Source organism: Mustela nigripes, chromosome 5 (assembly GCF_022355385.1).
Source record: "Mustela nigripes isolate SB6536 chromosome 5, MUSNIG.SB6536, whole genome shotgun sequence".
Classification (NCBI taxonomy): Eukaryota; Metazoa; Chordata; class Mammalia; order Carnivora; family Mustelidae; genus Mustela; species Mustela nigripes.
Window position 1 is genome coordinate 66,059,819 of NC_081561.1, and position 22,680 is coordinate 66,082,498.

The window sequence follows — 22,680 nt, forward strand, 5'->3', positions numbered from 1 at the left end:
ACAGAAGGGACCATGAAAGGAATGTTCTGGACGGTCCCAGCTGCATATGCGCAGCACCTTCACTGGAGGCTGTGGCCGGGCCTTCCTCACACTGGGACCCTTGGAGACCCTCAGTCACAGCACAAAGACACTTCCAAGAGACTACAGCTATGGGCCTCCATCAGCTAACCACGAACACCCATGTGGGCATGGCCCTGAAGGTTCAACCTGGGGCCCGGGCCAGTAATGGAAAGTGGCTGTGGAATAATTTTAAGGGCATTACGGCTTAATTTCACGACCACGTGCTTATTCTGAAACTGCAGAAGTTGTTCCCTTAGAACACAAGTCAGACACACTCCAGGACTCAGCCGTTCCTCTGCTTCCTTTTCACCCTTTACCCGCCAGCTGTTCTAACTTTCACTGGAATGATGACAACTTCCCCCTCCAAGCTCAGAATGACTGGCTTCCACAAAACCCCTTAGGGCAACATTACATACAGCCATGGATGCTTAAAGGAGTACAGTGACAGTCCCCAAACATCAGATAAAGCCACCATCACCTGACCAGTTGCTGAAAAAAAGAAACAGGAAGGGTGTCTCCTCCCACCCCACCCAACCTGATGGGCAGGGAGCTGTGACCCAGAGCCTTCAGGCCCACCTTGCTCCATCCCTCGGGAACAGGGAAATGTCAGCCCTATGCTAGTGACTGCTCCCAGGGCTGAGGAGGCCAACCAACAGTGCCAAACGTCTGTAGCCACGAGCAGTTTTACATATGTTCGTTTATTCTTAAGCCTGACCATGTCTACAGCAATGTGAAGCAACCAAACTGCAGAAGTTTGGGAAAGGAAGAAGAGAATGGCAGGCAACTCCGAGGGTCAGGAACTGAAGCCCCAGGGAGCCATTAAGGTGGGAGAAGCAAAAACAGCCTATGACCTCTTAGGTCACTGATGTCTGAGGGACTCAAGCTCTCACGATTATCAGCCAATGAACGATCTGAGTGATGCCCTAAAGAAAATCAGTTTATTTTAAAGGCATTCTGCTGAAAGGCTGAAGCTCTAGAGGGGAGCAGGATGGACTTACTGGAATTTCTGGACAGCTGAGCGTCACTGCTGGACTTGATGACCTTGTAGCTGGCGGGAACATCGGATGTTGTCGACTGGGAGCGCTCTGGCTTCACCCTCAGCTTACTGTGGTTTTCCAGGACTTGGGCTGCAGTTGCCAGAGCAACTTTCGAGTTTAGAGTTTGGAAAGAAGGGGAGGAAAAGTCCTCTTCCTCGTCATCGCCAATGTCCCAAGCATCACTGGTGTTCCGGGCAAACTCATGGAAGCTGGAGGCCTTCTTATTCTTCAACGGAACTGTGTTGACTTTGGAGCGTTCTTTGATGAAGCTTTAAGAAAGGAAACATTGTCACCAAGGAATGATCAGACACAGGACACATGTGACCACCTTCACTTGCTTAATATTAACAGTATGTCAAACTACCTCGTACACAGTCTTTTCCTTTCTCAAACAAAAAAACACTCGCACCCACTCCTTGCCTAGATGCATCTGGACCAGCACTATGCTCCAGAGGCAGACGCAGCAAAGACACAATGCTCACCAAATATCCCATGTGCTCCCCTACGATTCCCAGGCCCCTCCAACTGAGGGGAGGCCAGATGACTAGTTCCAGCCAAAGCGCTGAGGTGAGAAGTGAGGTAATCCCTGCCAAGCCGAAGCAGACAAGAAAAGTGTGAGTTCTCTCTGTAAGCTTTCTTCTACCATGGTAACGGGCTGGAGGAGGGGGGCAGAGGGTGGTTGCCTCCCTCACCTGGGAAACAGAGGGGCCGCAAGGAGCAGGGCCTGCCCCCTTCTCTCACTCAACTCTGCTTGGGACACGTAGCATGAGCAAGGAAGAAACATTTGTTGTGTCAATACACTGAGATTCCAGAGTTAATCTGTTATGGCAACATAACCTGAACTATTGCTTAGAGTAGAAAAGAAACCACTGGCAGAACCAGAGATAATTTTAGGTAGGTCCGTATGCAGCACTAAACACTGAGCTCCAGAATGAATGAGCTGTTCCTTTTTTATTCTGTTAAAGCCCTTCTGCTAGCCTAGAGGAGATGGTCTCATTTGGTGCTACTTGGTCTTGAAGACTATTTTTTAACAAAGAGAGGGCAGCCTCAGGGTCCACATATTCGTAAGCAACGTCAGATAGCTTTGAATTTTATTAATAAGATTGTTTTGGGGTGGCTGGGTGGCTCAGTCAGTTAAGGGTATGCCTTCAGCTCAGGTCACAATCCCAGGGTCCTGGGATCAAGTCCTGCATCAGGCTCCTTGCTCAGGAGGGAGCCTGCTTCCCCCTCTGCCTGCTTCTCCCCCTGCCTGTGTTCTCTCTCTGACCAAAAAAAAAAAAAAAAAAAAGGATTGTTTTGTTTTTTACTGTGTTTATTTTTCTAAAGTTACTTTCCATTTTTGGCAAGTGATAACTGGCTCTCTAATTCTAATTTAAAGAAGTGATAGGGTTTACTTTAAAATACAAATCTGGGACACCTGGCTGGCACATTTAGTGAGTCATGTGACTCTTCATCTCTGGGTTGTGAGTTCAACCCCACACTGGGTGTAGTGATTACTTAAAGATAAAATCCTTAAAAAAAATAATGAAATATAAATCTAACTGAGTTTTTTAAAGAGTTCATTCTTTTAAATCCATTTGGTAAATAACAGTACAGACTGTGGCAGAAAAACTATAAATATGGTGCATAATTAAAGTTTGGGAAATACCACATTAGCTCACTAATGAAAGAGAGCCTAGCTCTAAGAGTTACGCAGACCATTACTACCTTCCTGACCTTTTCCTCTTTATGTCTCCCCATTAACATCTGCAGGCTCTTATTCTGGATCCAGGGGACTAAGTGGCTGGGACATTTCTTCTTCTTTTAAAAGATTTATTTATTTTAGATAGAAAGAGTGTGCACGTGCTCATAGGCACATGTAGGGGGAGGGGCAGATGGAGAGGGAGAGAGATCTTAAGCAGACTCCATGCTGACCCAGAGCTCAAATCAGGGCTTGATCTCCTGACCCTGAGATCACTATCTAAAACCAAGAGTTGGATGCTGGTTGGGACATTTCTAACTCAGTCTTGTCTAACATCTCTTGAATCCCAAACCCTGTATAAGTTTACACCTGGGGACTGGAATGCACTGGAGTAAAGACATCATTAAATGCCTCTGTTTCCTCTGGCAACGCACAGTGACTTTAGCAGGGAAACAAAGCTCTGCCAGAAGAGCAGAAGTTCCCCCATTTCCAGGAGCTGTTTCTTCCTCCTGGGCAGAGTTGGGGGGCCTAATAAACCATCTCATCTCACTAGAGGAGTCCAATGCTTATTCTGAAAGATAATGGTTATTGATACTGATTAATACAGTCTGATAACTCATACAGTTCATCAAATGTCCCTACTATTAGCATCAGAAAGGGAGTAAGATTTTACTGAGGCATTATTTTCAAACACCGGTCTCACATAGAGTAAAGAAAGAAAAGACATCACACAAAATACAGGAGAGAAAACTAGATTACAAGACGTAGCAGTTTAAATGTGACGGAAACAAAATACCATTTTCTTTTTTTTTTTTTTAAGATTATTTATTTATTTATTTGACAGACAGAGATCACAAGTAGGCAGAGAGGCAGACCGGGGGTGGGGGGTAGTGGAGCAGGCTCCCTGCTGAGCAGACAGCCCAATGTGGGGCTCAATCCCAGAACCCTGAAATCATGACCTGAGCCAAAGGCAGAGGCTTAACCCACTGAGCCCCCCAGGCACCCCAGAAACAAAATACCATTTTCCACATGCTCAGTTAGCAAAGCTCTAAAGAGCAGTTCTCCTCAGTGTTGACCATCTGATACTGCCGGATGTGAGGGGGTATACTGTACAGCCTTTTGGAAAACAATTTGGCAACATACCATACCATAAGCCCTAAAACGGTTTGTAATCTCTGATACTAACAAATAACCAGAGGGTCAAAGAGGCTTTAAGGCAGTTTATCATGGTGTTACTTATTTTGGTTAAAGACTAAAAACAACATAAACATCTAGAAATTGGAAATGATGAAATAAATCACAGTTCAGCCACCAGACGAAATGTTATAATGCCCCTGAAAAGCACATCTTACAGGCTATTTAATAACACTAGAAAATGATCTCAATAAAGTGAAAATTGGAACCAAAAAATATTTTTATAATCTCTGTATTAAGAAAAAAGTACATGCATAGAGAAGACCAGTAAGATAATAGATCACAATGGTAACAGTGCTTATCACTAGGCTGTGGAATTATAGGTGATATCTAATTTCATTTTTATAGGCCTCTGAATTATTTGTGTTTCCTACAGTGAGCATAATATTTTTATTTATCAGTGGATAAGATTGTTGGCTTTCAGCAATCACTAAAGTAAAGGTATTTATAAACTTACTGAATGAACAATCAGAAATGAACACGAGCTCAATTCAAAGAAAATAAAACTGGAGCAACACATTGTGAATATATGCTGTCAAAAATCCATCCGTGAGCCAGAAAAGGCAAATTACTCCTCTGCGGACCTGGTGAGGCTGTATGTTAAGGACTTGTCACCATGCCCGCTTCTCCTTTGTTGAGGGGGATGCAGGACCCACTGCCTGCAGTACACACCTCAGAAGGTCCCCTGTCAAGAACAAATAGGCAGGGGTCGCCTGGCTGGCTCAGTTGATTAAGCATCTGCCTTTGGCTCAGCTTATGATCCCAGGGTCCTGGGATGCAGTCCCCATCGGGACAGGCTTCCTGCTCAGCAGGGAACCTCCTTCTCCCTCTCCCTCTGCCTTCTAGTTCCCCTGCTTATGCGCTCTCTCTGTCCAGTGAATAAATAAAACCTTAAAAAAAGGAGAACAACAAACAGGCAGATGTGCATCAATAAAAAAACTGCATAGGAGTCTATGGCTATTGTTGTTTTCCTCTTTGGAGGCAATGTTTACCTCAAGATTGCACATCATGAACCCAACAGAGTGATATGGAATGGTATGGATACCAAGGTAACTACTGTTTTTTCCTGGCTGTTTCCTAAATACTGTCTCTTGCTTTTTTATTTCATTTGTATTTGTATACTTATAACTATTATTTTTTTTGAGAGAGCAAGAGCATGCACATGTGCCTGTTGCAGGGCACAGGTTGGGAGAGGGGTAGAGAGAACTCAAGCAGACTCCTTGCTGAACGTGGAGCCTGCCACAGGGCTTGATCTCAAAACCCGAGATCATGACCTGAGCCAAAATCAAGAGTCAGGTGTCTAACTGACTGAGCCACTTGGATGCCCCCCCTTTTAAGTAGGTTCCACGCCCAACTTGGGGCTTGAACTCACCACCCCAAGATCAAGAGTTGAATGCTCTAATGACTGAGCCAGCCAGGCACCCATCCTAAATAGTCTTTTGATATTTTGAGGATTTTAAAAATAAGCCATTAAATCAAGAAGCTGAATTTTAACTCTGGCAAAATAAGTGGCTGGATGCTGAATGAACACTGGCTGAAGCATGCGCATACTCTGGCCTGGGTTAAAACTCCACACCGAGAGACGGCGTGTGGAGCGTTGGGCTTTCTATAAGAATGAAGAATGTAAATCATTTGAGTGGTGCGTACATAAGGGTGTGTTATATTTTTCTTTACACCTTTTTATGCATTTCAAGTATTTTATTATATATATATTTTTAAATTTTATTTATTTATTTGACAGAGAGAGATCACAAGCAGGCAGAGAGGCGGGCAGAGAGAGAGAAGGAAGCAGGCTCCCCGCTGAGCAGAGAGCCCGATGCGGGGCTCGATCCCAGGACCCTGAGATCATGACCGGAGCCGAAGGCAGAGGCTTTAACCCACTGAGCCACCCAGGCGCCCCTATTTTATTATATTTTTTGAAGCAGATGAAGATTCAGTCTAAGTCAACTATTAAGATTAAGAATTGGAATTTTCTCTGATGAAGACTTTTGCAAATAGAAATTGGAAGGACATACTGCAGCACACTACAGAGCAAAGAAGGGAGGGAAGAATGTCATTCCCTGTGACAGAAAAACGGAAATTCCAAGCAGACCATTTTGAGAAATCACTTTAGGGATACCTATTCCACAAAACCCAAAACTCAACCAACCAGTTAAAAAAGTCAGCTCTGTCCTCAGGAAGAGACCTTCGTGGGGGAGGGGGTTCCTAAAGGGGTAGGAGTCTGAGGACAGAAGGTTGGTGAGAACCATTCACAGAACCAAAGAGGCATTTCAAAGTGAAAAGGTACCTAGGTTGCCACTGAGAGAAAGCAAAAAAGTCTAGACCAGCAACAACGGGGCTGAAGTGTTTTCATGTTTATCAATTCTGTTCTCTCTGGAGGAGATAATATAAATTTACACGTACCCAAAAGTTAACATGTATTGGCTATTTATGGGGTGCCAGGTTCTGTGCTACTATATACACCCATTTTCTGATGAAAGCTCATTCGTAAGGCTATTAAGTACTATTATTATCATTACTATTTCCATTTGCAGATAAGGAAACTGTGGCTTACTGAGGTTATAAGCCAATCTAGTCTACCTGACCTGGGAGCCTGCATACACTCTTTCTTACTAATCCGCCTAGAAAAAGAGGTCTAGTAAGCTCTGTGGCCTGGGTAGAGTTGTTGTAAAGGGAACTGAGCACATAACACCACAGCTTTAATTTCCCAAGTGTGCACAGCTGAGAGTCCCAATGTTCTCGTCTTGTAGTAATCACCTCCTGTGTACACAGAACAGGATGAGTATGTTGGTGGTCAGAATGGGAAGAAGCTACATCCAAGAATACAATCCTTGGAGAAGTCTCTCTCTTCCCTTTTGACATCAGGAGTCACAACCAGAAAACCAATCCAGGTAATGCTGGCTGAGGGTACCTCTGGATAAGAGGCTGCCTCATTTTAACAAGGTCCCCCAAAATTTATAACCAACCCAAGACACCATTAGGGTGGCTCAAAGTTTAGCCAAGATTGTTTAAACAGATCTACATTAATCTTACAACCCAGGTGGCCTCTCACAGAGACCTTCATTACACTCTTTCCCTGTTCAGCAAAGAGCTTGATTCTCTCTCTCCCTCTGCCTGCTGCTCTGCTTATTGTGCTCTCTCCCTAGCTCTCTGTCAAATAAATAAATAAAATCTTTTAAAATATAAAAAAAGAAAATTAAAAAAAAAAAATAGGGGCACCTGAGTGGCTCAGTGGGTTAAGCCTCTGCCTTCGGCTCGGGTCATGATCCCAAGGTCCTGGGATCGAGCTCCGCATCAGGCTCTCTGCTCAGCGGGGAGCCTGCTTCCCCCCCTCTCTCTGTCTGCCTCTCTGCCTACTTGTGATCTCTGTGAAATAAATAAATAAAATATTTTTCAAAATTAAAAAAAAATAAATAATAAGCACTTTTGAGGGCACCTGGCTGGCTCAGTCAGTGGAGTGTGCAAGTCTTGATCTCAGGGACATAAGCTTAAGTGCCATGTTGGGTATAGAGATTATATAAAGATAAAATCTAAAAAAAAAAAAATTAAAAATTAAAGGTACTTTTGCAAAGACCTCATTTAATCCTCACAACAACCCTGACATGAGTCTTATTATTTCTATTTTATAGATGGGGAAACTAAAGATCAGAGAGGTCGTAATTGCCCAAGACCATGGAGCTATAAGGTGGTGAAGAAAATGAGACTCAAGAAGGGCACATGACCCTGAAACTCAGAAAAATGTAACAAATAGCACATCTGAGAGAAACTTCAGTTGTTTGGTGAATGGTAACTTGTTAAGTGGGAACACAAGCCCCAAAGGATATTTTGAGCAAGAATGGCTGCAGGTCCTACTGGTTAGGAAACAAATGACCAATCACTCTGTAATCTGATGGATACTACACTGTTTTGCTGATAGGGTTGCTTACTTAATAGAAACAGGATACGAGTTTATTTAGAAAAATAACATCTGACACTGGTAAGGGGAGTGAAGCAAGTGGGGGTTATTCAGTAACATACAAATCCACCCAGTCATCACAATAACTAGCATGGCTTCCTGTGAACTAGTGTTGTAACTCGGAACTAGGACCTATCATGTTCTAGCATCAATTCAGAAAACAATAAATTTAGAAGCTTGTCATACCATCGAGTGGCCAATGGGGCCACTCTGCAGTAAGACTAGTTTTATTTGAGCTGTAAAAATTACTGTAGGCAATCTGATCACTAATGGTAATAATTTGGCAAATTGAAGTCACTATATCCAGACAAGGAACGGTGTACTCGGCTTGTGCAGTTTAGGTGATTGAAGAGCCAGCGTAAAGGCTTCCGCTGTGATGGGGATTAACCACACAGTAATTAATGGCAGTCTGAAGTGGAACGATAATCGTGTAGTGGAGAAAGTAATAAAAATGTCCCAACAAAGGTACTAAAATAAGGGCGATAAATGTTTTATAGTAACAATCTGGAATTGTAAAATGGTCCGTGCAGACCTAGATGCTGTCCCATGTTTCAGAGCACTAATAACAGACCTCCATGTGCATGAAAAGGGGAAGCAATTTATTCAGTGACAATTACATTCCTCCCAAATCACAGAGCTAAGTGATTACTTCTATTGAAAGTCTGATTGCAACTCTGATGAATGATCAGGGAGAACATTGGTGGTTTTATATAACTAATAGGTGGGAAAACAAAAGTGGAGAAAATGTGTCTTGGTAGCCTGGGATATGGCAAAATTCCTCAAGACCTGGCCTCAACAGAGAATCAAGGAAAACTCACTCAGTAACAGATGCACACACGGTGTGGTGACTCTGACACGAACATAAAACAGGACAGTACACTCTGCTGTCTTACGTGTGAGAGGACAGACTGATTTCTAGGTTAGCTATGTATTTATCAAAGCCCATTATAAAATATGCTGGAATTGATCTATTACCGATCAACAAATCCTGGACATGAACAGAACTGGCTACAAGGAACAGAACACTCAACTACGATGCTGAAATTGTCAAGACCGTGATGTCAGGACACTCGGGCAGGCGTCTCTGCGGGTCTCTTGGCAGTCCCTCAGGTTACAAGGTAGCTGCTGAAGCTTTCAGCATCTCATTTTCCCATTACCACACTGGAAAGCAGGAAACATGCGTGGAGACAAGAAGAGGCTCTCTTCACAAAATGATCCCTCTGGTCAAACAAGAAAATCCTTCCCAGTACCTTCCTTCAGGAGACTTTCTTTTATATCTCACTTCCAGAACCAATGAGATGAGCCCACAGTAGGCCAGTCACTGGGATTACCAAGAAATTATTACTGAAGGCTTCAAATAATATGGATACCTACTCTATGTATGTTTCTAAATAGCTGAATAAAATTATGGTTCTTGAGCAAGAAACAGCAGGGGCAGGGAGACTGTTGAGTCATGCCTGCTTCTTTGGCCAACAGACTAGATAGTCTATTACTGGTAAAACCAAGAAACAGGATCCATTCTACTTAATGGGAATGTCACAGAAAACATGCTCCCCTACCCCGCCCCCAAAAATAGCAAGGTATGAACTAGAGGCACTGAAGTAAAGTCCATGGACTAAGTAAATGCAGTGATTTCACTCCTTCATTCCAGAAATGTTTACTCAGTGCCTACTAAGTGCCACATGCTGTTCTAGGTACTAACGGCAGAATGGTGAATAAAACAAAGTCCCTGACCTCAAAGAGTTTACAGTCTAGTGGTTTCTGGTATAAAAACTGTGCATTACAGAAAATAACAGCAGTCACACTTCCACAGTAATTCAGAGGACTGTACCTTCCACACACTGGCTAAATTTGCAAAAAGAATGAGTTTGGGGGGTGCCTAGGTGGCTCAGTGGGTTAAGCCTCTGCCTTCGGTTCAGGTCATGATCTCAGGGTCCTGGGATCTAGCCCCGAATCAGGCTCTCTGCTCAGCAGGGAGCCTGCTTCCCTCTCTCTCTTTCTGCCTGTCTCTATGCCTACTTGTGATCTCTGTCAAATAAATAAATAAATAAATAAATATTTTTATTTAAAATTTTTTTTAATTTTTAATTTTTAAAAATTAAAAAATTCTAAAAAGAGTTGACAGAATTACAGAAAGTTCACCACATATTCTGCTAAGTTACTTTTTAAAATATTAAAATACTGATAATGTACATCTGACACAGTATTTTTGTGGGTATTCAAAGTATTTTATTTTATTTATTTTTATTCATTTGACAGAGAGAGAGATCACAAGTAGACAGAGAGGCAGGCAGAGAGACAGAGGGGGAAGCAGGCTCCACACTGAGCAGAGAGCCTATTGCGGGGCTCAATCCCAGGACCCTAAGACCATGACCTGAGCCGAAGGCAGATGCTTAACCCACTGAGCCAATCAGGTGCCCCCAAAGTATTTTAATATAATCTTTCCTCCTTCCTTGACTGTGAAGGGAAAAAGGGTAGGTACTATTACACAGTCCCCAGAAGGATGAAAACCTAGGTCTCCTATACCTCTCAAATCACCCAGCTTTCGTTAAAAACTAAGCTTTCCCAGAAATAAGTCTCTAAGATTAGCATACTCAGAGATAGAACCCCAAATTTTTAGAAAATCTGAGAAGATGACCCATCCCCTCATTTAAATTCACTGTGGCTGAATGACAGCCCATGAGAGAAAGGAGTGATAAAGTGATAATTGGGGGTAGGAATACACAGCCACACATCTTGGGATTTAACCAGCATTTCTACTGTGTTTGAAAATAATCCATTAGAATTTTACTAGAGAAATAACCCCCCGGGAGCTTTTAACTCTACTGTATGGCTGGGTTTCTTTGAGGGTGTCAGAGAAAAAGAGGACCTGAAGAATGCCAGCCTTCCAGTTATATTCTGTTTGCCCTCGTTCTCATAAAATGTAAGGAACAGGTGGCAGACCTACACATATTCAGAAGCAATGAACCCCAGAAACCAGAAGAAGGTCATCAATCGTCCAATTTGGGGACCATATTTAATCAATAAAGATCCTTCCACTACAACAGAGTCCAACACCAAACCCTCTATACACCAGCTTCCGATGTAGGAAAACAAAATCTCTGATGTGAATTAGTTTCCCACTTAGTAATAGACTGCTTAGAGATAAGAAGATTGCTTATCTTCTGATCCAAAACAGAGCAGGGCAGAAGCTAGAAAAGATCAAAGCAGAAGCTGTCATTGCGGAAAAAACAGGGGAAGCTTCAGGAGTTTTAAAAGAAGTATATGCCTGGGGACGCCTGGGTGGCTCAGTTGGTTGAGCAGCTGCCTTTGGCTCAGGTCATGATCCCAGCGTCCTGGAATCAAGTCCCACATCGGGCTCCTTGCTCCTTGCTCAGCAGGGAGCCTGCTTCTCCCTCAGCCTCTGCCTGCCATTCTGTCTGCCTGTGCTCGCTCTCTCTCCCTCTCTCTCTGATAAATAAATAAAATCTTAAAAAAAAAAAAAGTATATGCCTGAATGGAAAAATATCTTGACTTACTTTTTGGTGAGCCGAGGATCCAGAGGTGGGTGCTGTGCTCCATACACGGGCTGGATGCTAAAAGCAAGAAAAAAGAAAGCAACAAGTTGTCAGGAAGCTAAACATGTTGGGTAAATACCATCTGCGTCACAAAATTGGAAGGGACTTTGAGAAACAGGTTACCTCAAGACAACCATATCCACGCCAAAGGATAGCAAACTTTACGAAAAAAAAAAAAAAAGTCTCAGGGTGCACCTGGCTGGCTCATCAGTAAAACATGCGACTCTTGATCTCAGGGTCGTGAATTTGACCCCCACATTGGATGCACAGATTGCTTACCTAAATAAACTTAAAAAAAAAAAATCAATCGATCAATCAACTCTCTGGAGAATGTTCATCTTCCACTGGGGCCTCAGCGCCTTACACACCTGACCACTGGAAGTTCTATCTGTAAAGAAGGCAGCATGGAAAGGTAACAGGCTTTGGAGCTAGGGAGAGCATAGTTTGAATGCCAGCTCCGGCGCCCACCACCTCTGTAAACTGGCACGAAATTACATGACCACCTTGACCCTGTTTTCTCATCTGTGACATGGGAGCATCACCTACCCCAAAGGCTCACTTGGACTAAAAGACAGTGAAGCAACACAAGATACCAAGGGAAGGGTGACCCAAGTGACTCTCACTCATGGCTGGTAGGGGTATTAGGTGATATAATTCACTTCCAAAAACAGTGTGGCCATATCCAGGAAGAATGAAATATGCATGCCCTGAGGCCCAGTATTTTCATTCTCAAATCTATACCTTTTTTTCGGTGGGCAGCAAAACAAGGTTTATTGAACGATGGTAAAGTGATAGTGCAAGGCTCCCGAAGAGGGAGGGAGGCTGAGAGGGCTGCCCTCAAATCTGTATCTTAAGAGAAATACCTACATGTGTGTGTCAGGAGGCATATATAAAACTATTTATAGCATCAGAGTTCCTTTTGTCATAAAGCGAGAAATAACCCAAGTGTCCAAGAGAAAATAAACCGTAATATGTTCGTATCATCAAATATTATACAGCAGCATAAACATACGAAGTCGGGCTGCAAATCGTAATGCGCATGAATCTTCCAAATGTCATGTTGAGCAAAACAAGCAAATAGTACAAAAGTGAATACTGTATGATTCTACTTATATACACTTCAAAAACAGGCAAAAGGATTTCTGTCATCTAGGGATGCACCCATAGTAGTAACATCATAAAGCAAGAAACAATGAACATAAAAGGATGTGGTTATTTTGGAGGGAAGGAGAGACATGTGATTGAGAACAGACACAAGTGTGCTTCTGGGGTGCCCCCTCTGTGATTATTCATCAAGTTACATACTGCATGGTTGTTCCACGTGATAGGTCACAGTAATAATAATAAAAAAAAGAGTGACTAGAGAATACAATATCCATATCCAGCCAAACTGTTGCTCAAATACAAAGGTGACAGAAAAATATGTTGCAACGCGTAAGAACTCAGGAAGAAGGATTTCCTTGACTCCTTCCTGAAGAAACTGCTAGAAGAAAAACTTCAATGAACAATGAGCTAAATGGAGAAACTACAATAAAAGGACTGGTGCAGAGCATTGAGCAGATTTTGTCTGACAACTAACTCTTAAATTTGAGGCTTTATGGTTAGAGAAGAGAATGTAAAAACAATGTAATTGGCAAAGGTGAAAATGAGACATAGGACAGAATGAGTAAGTATGTTGATTTCCTCAGCTTTCACTGACAAAGCTCAAAAGCTACTTAAAGCTGATAGCTCAAGAGAGGTGAGTTGGGGGATAGGGCGCCGGGGTGATGGGCATGAGGGAGGGCACATGAGGTAATGAGCACTGGATGTCATATGCAAAGGACGAATCACCGAATTCCACCTCTGAAGCTAATAATACACTACATGTTAATTAAACTGAATTTAAATTAAAAAATTTTTTAAAAAGCTGAATGCTCAAGTAATAGAAGCATAAGTGTGTTTTAGGATAGAAGACAAAACTAAGAGAAATAATATAATCAACTAAAAGCAGGGGGAGGAAAGGGCAGGAAATATACTAATTTCATCATTGATCATGGTAAGCAGTCAATAGATGTCTCAAGAAATATGGCATAAAATTATACTTACCGATGCAATCACTAGAATAAAAACAAATTTCCCCAATTATCAGTATAGACACATGCAACCCCACCTCCCAAAGCAAGTACAGTCTCCACGGTAAAAATTTTTCATTCATTCATTCATTCATTTTTTTAAAAGATTTTATCTATTTATTTGACAGAGAGATAGAGAGAACATAAGTAGGCAGAACAGCAGGCAGAGGGAAAGGGAAAAGCAGGCTCTGCACTGAGCAGAGAGCCCAATGTGGGGCTCGATCCCAGGACCCTGGGATCATGACCTAAGCCAAAGGCAGACGCTTAATCAACTGAGCCATCCAGGTGCCCCAAGATTTTTCTTTTAAAGAAAATATTAAAAACAGAATTACAATAAAATGTATCAGTCATCCCAGTAAATCGAAAAGGGCCAAACTTGCCTATTAAAAGAAAAAGGATTGTTACTAAGAGGGGACTGGTTAATTATGGTGTATCTGTTAAAGGATGAGGCCTGTTCTATACCCACTGACATGAAACAAACTCTAAAACACTAATAAAAGATGCAGAGCTGTGGGGCACCTGGGTGGCTCAGTGGGTTAAGCCTCTACACTCGGCTTGGGTCATGATCCCGGTCCTGGGATCCAGCCACGCATTGGGTTCTCCGCTCAGCGGGGAGCCTGCTTCCCCCTCTCTCTCTGCCTGCCTCTCTGCCTACTTGTGATCTCTGTCTGTCAAATAAATAAATAAAGTCTTTAAAAAAAAAAGATGCAGAGCTGTATGCATAGCATATCACCATTTTTGTGGAAAATCATTACAATAAAACATATCTGCATACTTACATAGGTTTAGAGTATCTCTGAGCAAATACACAAGACACCAGTGGCAAGGTTTTGGAAGAAGAACTGGAGGACTACAGGACGTGGCAGCAGAGAGATGAGTTTTTACTAAGCACTTTTTTGTGCCTTTCCGAATTAGTATCATGTACAGGTAACCACCTTTTTAAGATATAAATAAAGCGATCTTAAGGAGACATCTGGATGGCTCAGTGGGTTAAGCCTCTGCCTTCAGCTCAGGTCATGATCTCAGGGTCCTGGGATCAAACCCCACATGGGGCTCTCTGCTCGGCGGGGAGCCTGCTTCCCCCCACCCTCCCTGCCTCTCTGCCTAGTTGTGATCTCTGTCAAATAAATAAAAATTTAAAATTAAAAAAAAATTTTTTTTTAAGTGATGTTAAGAGGACTGGGAGGTTTAAATGAGACAATGGGTAAAAAGCCCTTTAGCCAATTCCGGGCAGGTAGTAACAGTAGCAGGTAATGAGATAGATTTGCAAACATCAGAATGCTGCCTGGTTCAGCGTCCAAGAAATGTTGGCTTTCCTCCTCCCTCCCATTTGGTAATTTACTCTTTACCCAACACTTAAAAAGTAGAACAAGGTTACCAAGTACTTTGTTTGACATAACAGATGTGATCCTAAAGTTGCTGTTAAGTAAAAATGCAGCCAATTCAATCATTTTCATTTTTATTTCTACTAAAATTCCAGTGAGAATGTTCTTATATACAATCTTTATGGATATGACCATATGACCATATGGATATGACCTTTTTAGCAATTAAGAATCTCTAACTCCCCAAACTTTTCCAAAAGGTTATTCAGTAATTTGCAAACAAACCATTACATACACTACTACAAAGATAAAAAAAATAAATACAACTTTGACATGTTTAAACAGTTTACAGAGTTGTGTAGGCAGAGGAAAAGAAGAAAGAAAATGAGAGATCAAAGAATAATGGGAGAGTCCGACTTACAGAAAGAAAGCTGAAACAAAACAAAAATGAAAACACAAACAAACCCAAAAGGCATAGATGCGTGGAACAGAAAACCCAGAAATAAAGCCACAACAATTCCATGGTCACTTAATCTTTGACAAAGCAAGAAAGAACACCCAATGGGAAAAGGACAGTTTCCTCAACAGATAGTGTTAGGAAAACTGGATGGCAATGTGCAAAAGAAAGAAACTAGACTACTTTCTTATACCATACACAGAAATAAATTCCAGATGGATTAAAGACCTAAATGTGAGACCTGAAACCATAAAAATCCTAGAAGAGAACACAGAACTCTGACATCAGCTATAGCAACTTCTTCCTAGATATGTCCCCTGAGACAAGGGAAACAAAAGCAAAAATACACTAGTGGGACTTCATCACAATAAAAAGCTTCTGCACAGGGAAGGAAACAATCAAAAAACTAAAGACAACGTATGGATGAAAGAAGATATTTGCAAAAGACATATCTGATAAAGGGCTGGTATCTAAGATATATAAAAAAAACTTGTAAAACTTAACCCCCCAAAACCAAATAATCTAACTTAAAAATGGTCAGAAGACAGGCACAGACATTTCTCCAAAGAAGACACACAGATGGCCAACAGACACATGAAAAGATGCCCAACATCACTTATCATCAGGGGAATACAAATCAAAACTACAATGAGATATCTCCTCTTACCCGTCAGAATGACTAAAATCAACAACACAAGGGTCACCTGGGTGGCTTAGTCAGTTGAGTGTCTGACTCTTGGTTTCAGCTCAGGTTGTGATCCCATGGTCCAGGGACTGAGCCCGCATCAGGCTCCATGCTCAGTGTGAAGTCTGTTTGAGATTCTCTCTCCTTCTCCCTCTGCTTCCCCCCTCAAATAAGTAAATAAATCTTGAAAAACATAAAATAATCAAATGAAATAAAATCAACAACACAAGAAACAACAGATGTTGATGAGGATGTATAGAGAAAAGAACACCGATGCACTGTTGTTGGGGGCGCAAACTGGCACAACCACTGGAAAACAGTTTGGAGTTTCCTCAAAAAGTTAACAGGGGCACCTGGCTAGCTCAGTAGGAAGAGCATGAGACTCTTGATTTTGGCACAGTAGACTGTTTCTTAGATATGTCAACCCCAACGTGCTGCACAGCCAGAAATGCCAAGATAAGTGATGGACTTCCTCAGCAAAGGTATCAGAGCCCAAGCTGAATTTAACCTACTCTCAAACTAAACCATGATGTATCTATACCTAGAACACTTTAATTAATCAGTTTACTGAATCTCAAAAAGGAGAGGAAAGACATTAGAAGAGAAACCAAGATGATCACAAAGATGAAATGAAGACAGACTAAAAGCCTGGTGATGAAGGTGGTCAATTTCCTGGAATTTATAATTCACCTGTCAGTCTGAACCGTTGCTACTCCTCCCAAACCACACTCAAGAGCAGGCTGGTCTCCACTCTGCCTTCCAAACGTATCTTAGCTACTAAATCAGGCTCTTCTCCCATTTCAGTATCGTATCCAATCTGAAACAGCCCCTTCCAGATCTACACCCCTCAACCATGAGATCTTCCCTGACACTAGCCCCTAGCACTCACTCACCCATGCCTTCTCTGATTCCCTAAAATACATATAAATCAGGGCTTATACTGCCTTTTTTTTTTTTTAAGATTTATTTATGTATTTGACAGAGATCACAAGTAGGCTGAGAGGCAGGCAGAGAGAGAAGAGGAAGCAGGCTCCCCGCTGCGCGGAGAGCCCAATGCGGGCTCAATCCCAGGACCCTGGGACCATGACCGAAGCTACAAGCAGAGGCTTTAACCCACTGAGCCACCCAGGTGCCCCGGGCTTATACTGCTTTTAATAAGTAAATAATTTTTTAAAAATAAACTCAATTTAGATCATAACATAAGACACACCCAGGTTGGTGTTCAACTCATACATACATAAGAAATGAGACATTATGAGTTCAAATGCTACACACCCCTCCCGCCTGCCCTCAGAAACCACTTTATTGCATCTGCCATTCCTCACACTCATCTTTGTTTTTACATTATTTTCCATGTTTGTATCCCTAAACAATATATTGTTTTCCAGGTTTTTAAAACTTTATACAGGGGCGCCTGGGTGGCTCAGTTGGTTAAGCGTGTGCGTTCAGCTCAGTCCATGATCCCAGGGTCCTGGATTGAGCCCCAAGTTGGGTTCCCTAATCAGCAGGGAGTCTGCTTCTCCCTCTCCCTGCCCCCCACCCTTATCCCAGCTTAGGCTCTCACTATCTATCGCTATCTAACAAATAAAATATTTTTTAAAACTTTATAGAAACAGTACCACACTATACACATGACTTATTTTGACTAGTAATCATAACTGCGATTTCTTTTTTAAAGTAGACTCCACACGCAGGATGGAGCCCAATGCCGAGCTTGAACTCACGACCCTGAGATCAAGACCTGAGCTGAGATCAAGAATCACTTAACTGACTGAGCCACCCAGGTATCCCTAAATACTCCTTTAAATATTACTTAATTTCATGACTGGCTAACTGGTCTCTCCAACACAAAATTTAAAAAACATTTGCTCCAGGGGTGCCTCGGTGGTTCAGTCAGCTAAGCATCTGACTCTTTTTTTTGTTGTGATTTTAAGATTTTATTTATTTGAGAGACAGTTCTTGCTTTGGCAGCACATACACTAAAATTTATTTATTTGAGAAAGTACACAAGCAAGCGGAGGGGGAGAGGGAGATTCCCGACTCCCCACTGAGCAGGGAGCCCAACCCAGGGGTGAGGGTGGGGGGCTCGACCCCAGGACCCTGGGATCAATACCTGAGCCAAAGGCAGATGCTCGAAAAACTGAGCCACCCACGCACTCCTAAGCATCTGACTCTTGATTCTGGCTTACGTCATGATCTCAAGGTTGTGAGATCAAGCCCTGCCTTGGGCTCTGTCCTGGGCATGGAGCCTGCTTAAGATTCTCTCTCTTCCTCTCCCTCTGCCCTTCCCTGCCCCCTCTAAACAAAACAAAACAAAACATTTGCTCCACACAAGGGTAGAAATCACTTTATTAACAAATTTAACAGATTTTAACAGATTTAACAAATTTTAACATGTGTCACGTTTCTTAAGAAAATAAAGCATTGGGGAGACCCCTGAAGTCCTCACTGCAGTTTCTCCCCAGGAGATAACCACAATCCTGAAGCGTGTATGAACTCCTTCCCATCTGTTTTTATACTTTTATACACATTCACATACACATAAACACCATACAATACTGCTTCATTTTAAAATGTACACAAGAGATTGTGCACTACTTATCTATCCATATCTTGCTTTTCTCAACAGTGTTTTCACCCAGCGGCACTTTCCAGTTTTTTTCTGATTACAAAGTAACATATGTGTAGTGGAGAAACCAGAGAGTCAATGATACCCAGCATCCTCACCAGGGGAAGCCACGATGCCAAGCAGGTTTTCAGCTTCTAGAGAGCAGTGGTGACACCATGTCTCACCACCTGGCAGAGTGCAACACACCCCAGCAGGCACTTATTAACAACAGTTAGTGAGTGAAGACGGAAGCTCTACAAACCCCAGGCCTCTGCTCTGGCCGGCTAGTGGCTCGCAAAACCTCAACACTAGAATCAAAGCCCGCATCTTGGAAAAAGCACACAGCATATGAGGAGAAACGAATGCCACAGCAGATGCCACAGCAGAGACAAAACAGCAAAAGTCCTGGTCAGCCTCCGACATTCTCCTTAATAAAACCAACACCACGGGGTGTATTGGCACAGCAGGTTTGCACAGTTGGAAAAATCAACAGGTGTTTGTTTAGTGCTGACAAAGGATCAAATGCAAACACAGGAACAGACCTATCTGATTTAAAGCCAAACGTCCTGGCAACTGATTTGGGTTCACACACTCACTTGATGGAAGTCTTCCAGAGCTGGGGTTCTACCCTCTTTCGGTGATAATTTAGTACCTTCTAGTCACTTACTTTATCAGTAAGACATTTCCAAGGTAAGAATAGGTTGTAATATAACATGCTTGCCCAGACAGGCTGGGAGAATAACCATGAGTGCACGTTATGGAAAATAACCAAATGACAAGAGGTTTTAGTTGAAAATCTACAGCCTCCTAATTTTAAGTGATGAGACACTTTTCTCAACTTCATTTAATGCTAAAGAGAGCTCCTTAACTTTAACAATAAACACTTTTGGGGCACCCTGCTTGCTCAGAGGAGTGTGACTTGATCTTGGGGTCATGAGTTCAAGCCCCAGGTAGGGTGTAGAGATTAAATAAATAAAATTTAAAAAAAATAATAAACATTTTTGCTTAAAAAGAAGGAGAAGCCTAAGCAGGGGCACCTGGCTGGTCAGTCGGTTGAGCATCTGCCTTCAGCTCAAGTCGTGATCTCAGTGTCTTGGGATGCCCCGTGCTGGGCTCTGTGCTTGGTGGGGAGTCTGCTTGTTCCTCTCCCTTTGCCCCTCCTTCCTGCTTATGCACACAGATTCACATGTGCGTGTGCTCTCACTCAAATAAATTAAATCTTTAAAAAAAAAAAAAAAGAAGAAAGAAAGAAAAAAACGCAGAAGCCCTTCCCAGAAGTACTGGAAATCAAAATGTGGGAAATGAGCCGGGCTTTGGCTCACATCTGTCTCTCCCATTTCGGGTCTTATCTACATCTTTTCGCTGGAAACGCCCACACCCCCGGACTAGAGGAGGTGCTTCAACAGGTGTCCTAATCTTAGCAGAGACTGAGGGAAGGCAGAAGAAGTAGTAGAAAGAGCACTGGACCCAGAATCAAGAAATCTACAGGTCTGCAGTGTGATTTGGGGCCAGTCACTTTCCCTCTCTGCCTTTAGTTTCCTTACATGCAGTGGCCTTAAAGTCAAATTCTAACATTCCATAATTTCATGACACTGAGATGTTCACGGGACCAGCAACTCCTTACTTCCCGAAGCACAAGATAGAAAAGCCCACCTTCAGGGCCTCCATACCATCTACTCCTACCTACCACTCATGCCTGCTGTGAGTGAAAAAGCGAAGAGAAATATCCACTGATGTGAGTTGAAACTAGTAACTTTATATTTTTGTAGATTTCACTGATTTATTTGAGAGAGTAAGCGAGAGAGAAAGGGGGGGGGGGGGGGTGGGGAAAGTAAGGCAGAGGCAGAAGCCCGTTCCCAGCTGAGCAGAGAGCCCCACGTTGGGCTCAATCCCAGAGACTCTGGGATCATGAGCCAAAGACAGCCACTTAACTGACTGAGCAACCTAGGCATCCCAGGGCAGCCAGAATATTTTTATAAAGGGGAATGTGATCGTGTCACAGCCCCCACCAACCTTCTAATGGCAACCTACTGCTCTTAGGATAAATATCAAAGTCTTTAACTTGGCCTCTCTTTCCAACACGAAGTGCCTAGAAGACTTGAGAGTTTGGAGTTCATTCTAATTACAAATGAAAGAGAGGTCTGCAGAGGGCCAAGAAGAGAAGCAGGAGGCTTCAGCAGCAATCCAGGCAAGAGAGGACTCAGTCTGATCCATGCAGTCGAGGTACAAGTGGTGAGAACGACTCAGATTCAGGGCCTAGTATGAGCAGCCAACAGGATTTGCTTTCGAACTAGGTGTGGCAGGAAGGGAAAGAAAAGAGCCAAATGTTAGGATTTTTGGTCCGAGGAATCTAGTGATCCGTGGGACCACTAAGTGAGACCGAATGAACGGCTTTGCAGGAGAGGGCAGATGTGGAAATCAAGAGTTCTGTGTGGATATGTTAAGTTTGAGATGCCTATCAGACAGTCAAGCAGAGATGCATGCATTATTCGAGATCCGTATGGCAAGAGCTTCCAACACAGGAACTCAGCTTTCTTTCCATTTAATTCAGGGCTCCTATCCCATTGGTTCTCAAAGTGCTGCCCCCAGGTTAGCCGCAGCACTATCATCTGGGAACTCCTTAGAAGCTCAAAGCCTCAGGTCCCACCCCAGACCTACTGAGTCAGAAACTCTGAATATGGGGCTGGCAATCTGCGTTTCAACAAGCCCTCCAAGTAACTCACTGAAGTTTGAGGATGACGGCTCGCAGTCATACTCCTTGTCCATAATGATCACCTGATAGCCACAGCTGCCCTGCATGAGGCTTCTCTGTGCCTCTGTTAACCCTCTGCCTCATGAACATTTAGGTGGTACTTTGTTTTTCTGTTGTTGTTGTTGTTTTTTTAACCCAAGACTACTGGAAACCCCAGACACACCACTGATCAAAGTGTTTGAATTCCAGTTTCAGAAACTAAAGCAAGGGGGAGAAACAAAACGGGAACTACAACAATCACAACTATTGCTTTCATGAGAGCTACTATTATTGAGCACCTTGTATGCACTTTCTACGCATTATCTCATTAACCCTCCTAACAGCCTTATGGGGTAGGTATTCTGCTCCCATTTCACAGATAAGGAGATGGAGCAAGGCACAGAGAGGTTACAAAACTTGCCCTCCTGGGTCACACAGCTAGAAAGTAGCAGAACTGGGATTTGAACCCAGGGAGTCAGGTTCCAGAGTCTGCTTTTTTTTTTTTTTGGATATATAACTGACAAATAACATTGTGTAACTTTAAAGTTTACCATCTTAGCATTAGCTAACGCCTCTGTCAAGTCACATAATTATCATTCCTTTTTTGTGGTGAGAACAATTAAGACCCAGTCTCTTAGCAACTTTGATGTTTATAATACAGTGCTGTTAAGTATAATCACTATGTCGTGCATGAGATCCCCAGAACTTTTTTATCTATTAGTTGTGAGTTTCCAGAGCCAGCATGCTTAACCACATAGTATATAGTGTCCCCTATCTTTCTAAGCATCTACACAAGAACCACTTACTGTAATAAATAAGCGCATAAGGTTCCCATGAATAACTGAGAGAACTTTAAAAGATGCGAAATTCCATCAGGTTACCAAATAACCCAGCAATTCCACTCCTACGTTAACTCAAAAGAATAGAAAACACACATCCAACAAAAATCTGCACATGAGTCTCATAACATTGTTCACAATAGCCAAAAAGTGGAAACAACCCAAATGTCATCAACTGATGAGTGGATAAACAAAGTGACGTATAGTTGCACAATGGAATATTATTTAGACATAAAAAGGAACAAAATATTGATGCATGCTGCAACACAGGTGAGCCTTGAAAACATTATGCTTCATAAAAGAAGCCAATCATGAAAGGCCTCTTTTCACATTATTCCATTTATATCAAATGTCCAGAATAGGTAAATCTATACATACAGAAGGATTAGTTGCCAGGGGCTGAGGTGAGGATATGGACACAAGGTTTCTTTCTGGGGTGA

General features: G+C 42.5%; 1 protein-coding gene across 3 annotated transcripts in view; it reads right to left on the bottom strand.

Moving 5' to 3' along the window:
- Window positions 1-22,680, bottom strand: part of TBC1D22B (TBC1 domain family member 22B) — a 74,201-nt gene that overhangs the window by 48,620 nt on the left and 2,901 nt on the right. For all 3 annotated transcript variants that reach the window (XR_009404448.1, XM_059400560.1, XM_059400559.1), the window contains exons 2-3: window positions 11,446-11,502; window positions 1,059-1,366 (exon numbers count right to left, since the gene is read on the bottom strand). Coding sequence is in view for 2 of the 3 variants with exons in the window: in XM_059400560.1 (XP_059256543.1) it covers window positions 1,059-1,366; window positions 11,446-11,502 (365 nt within the window). In the remaining variant the exon portion in view is untranslated. The remainder of the gene's footprint in view (window positions 1-1,058; window positions 1,367-11,445; window positions 11,503-22,680) is intronic.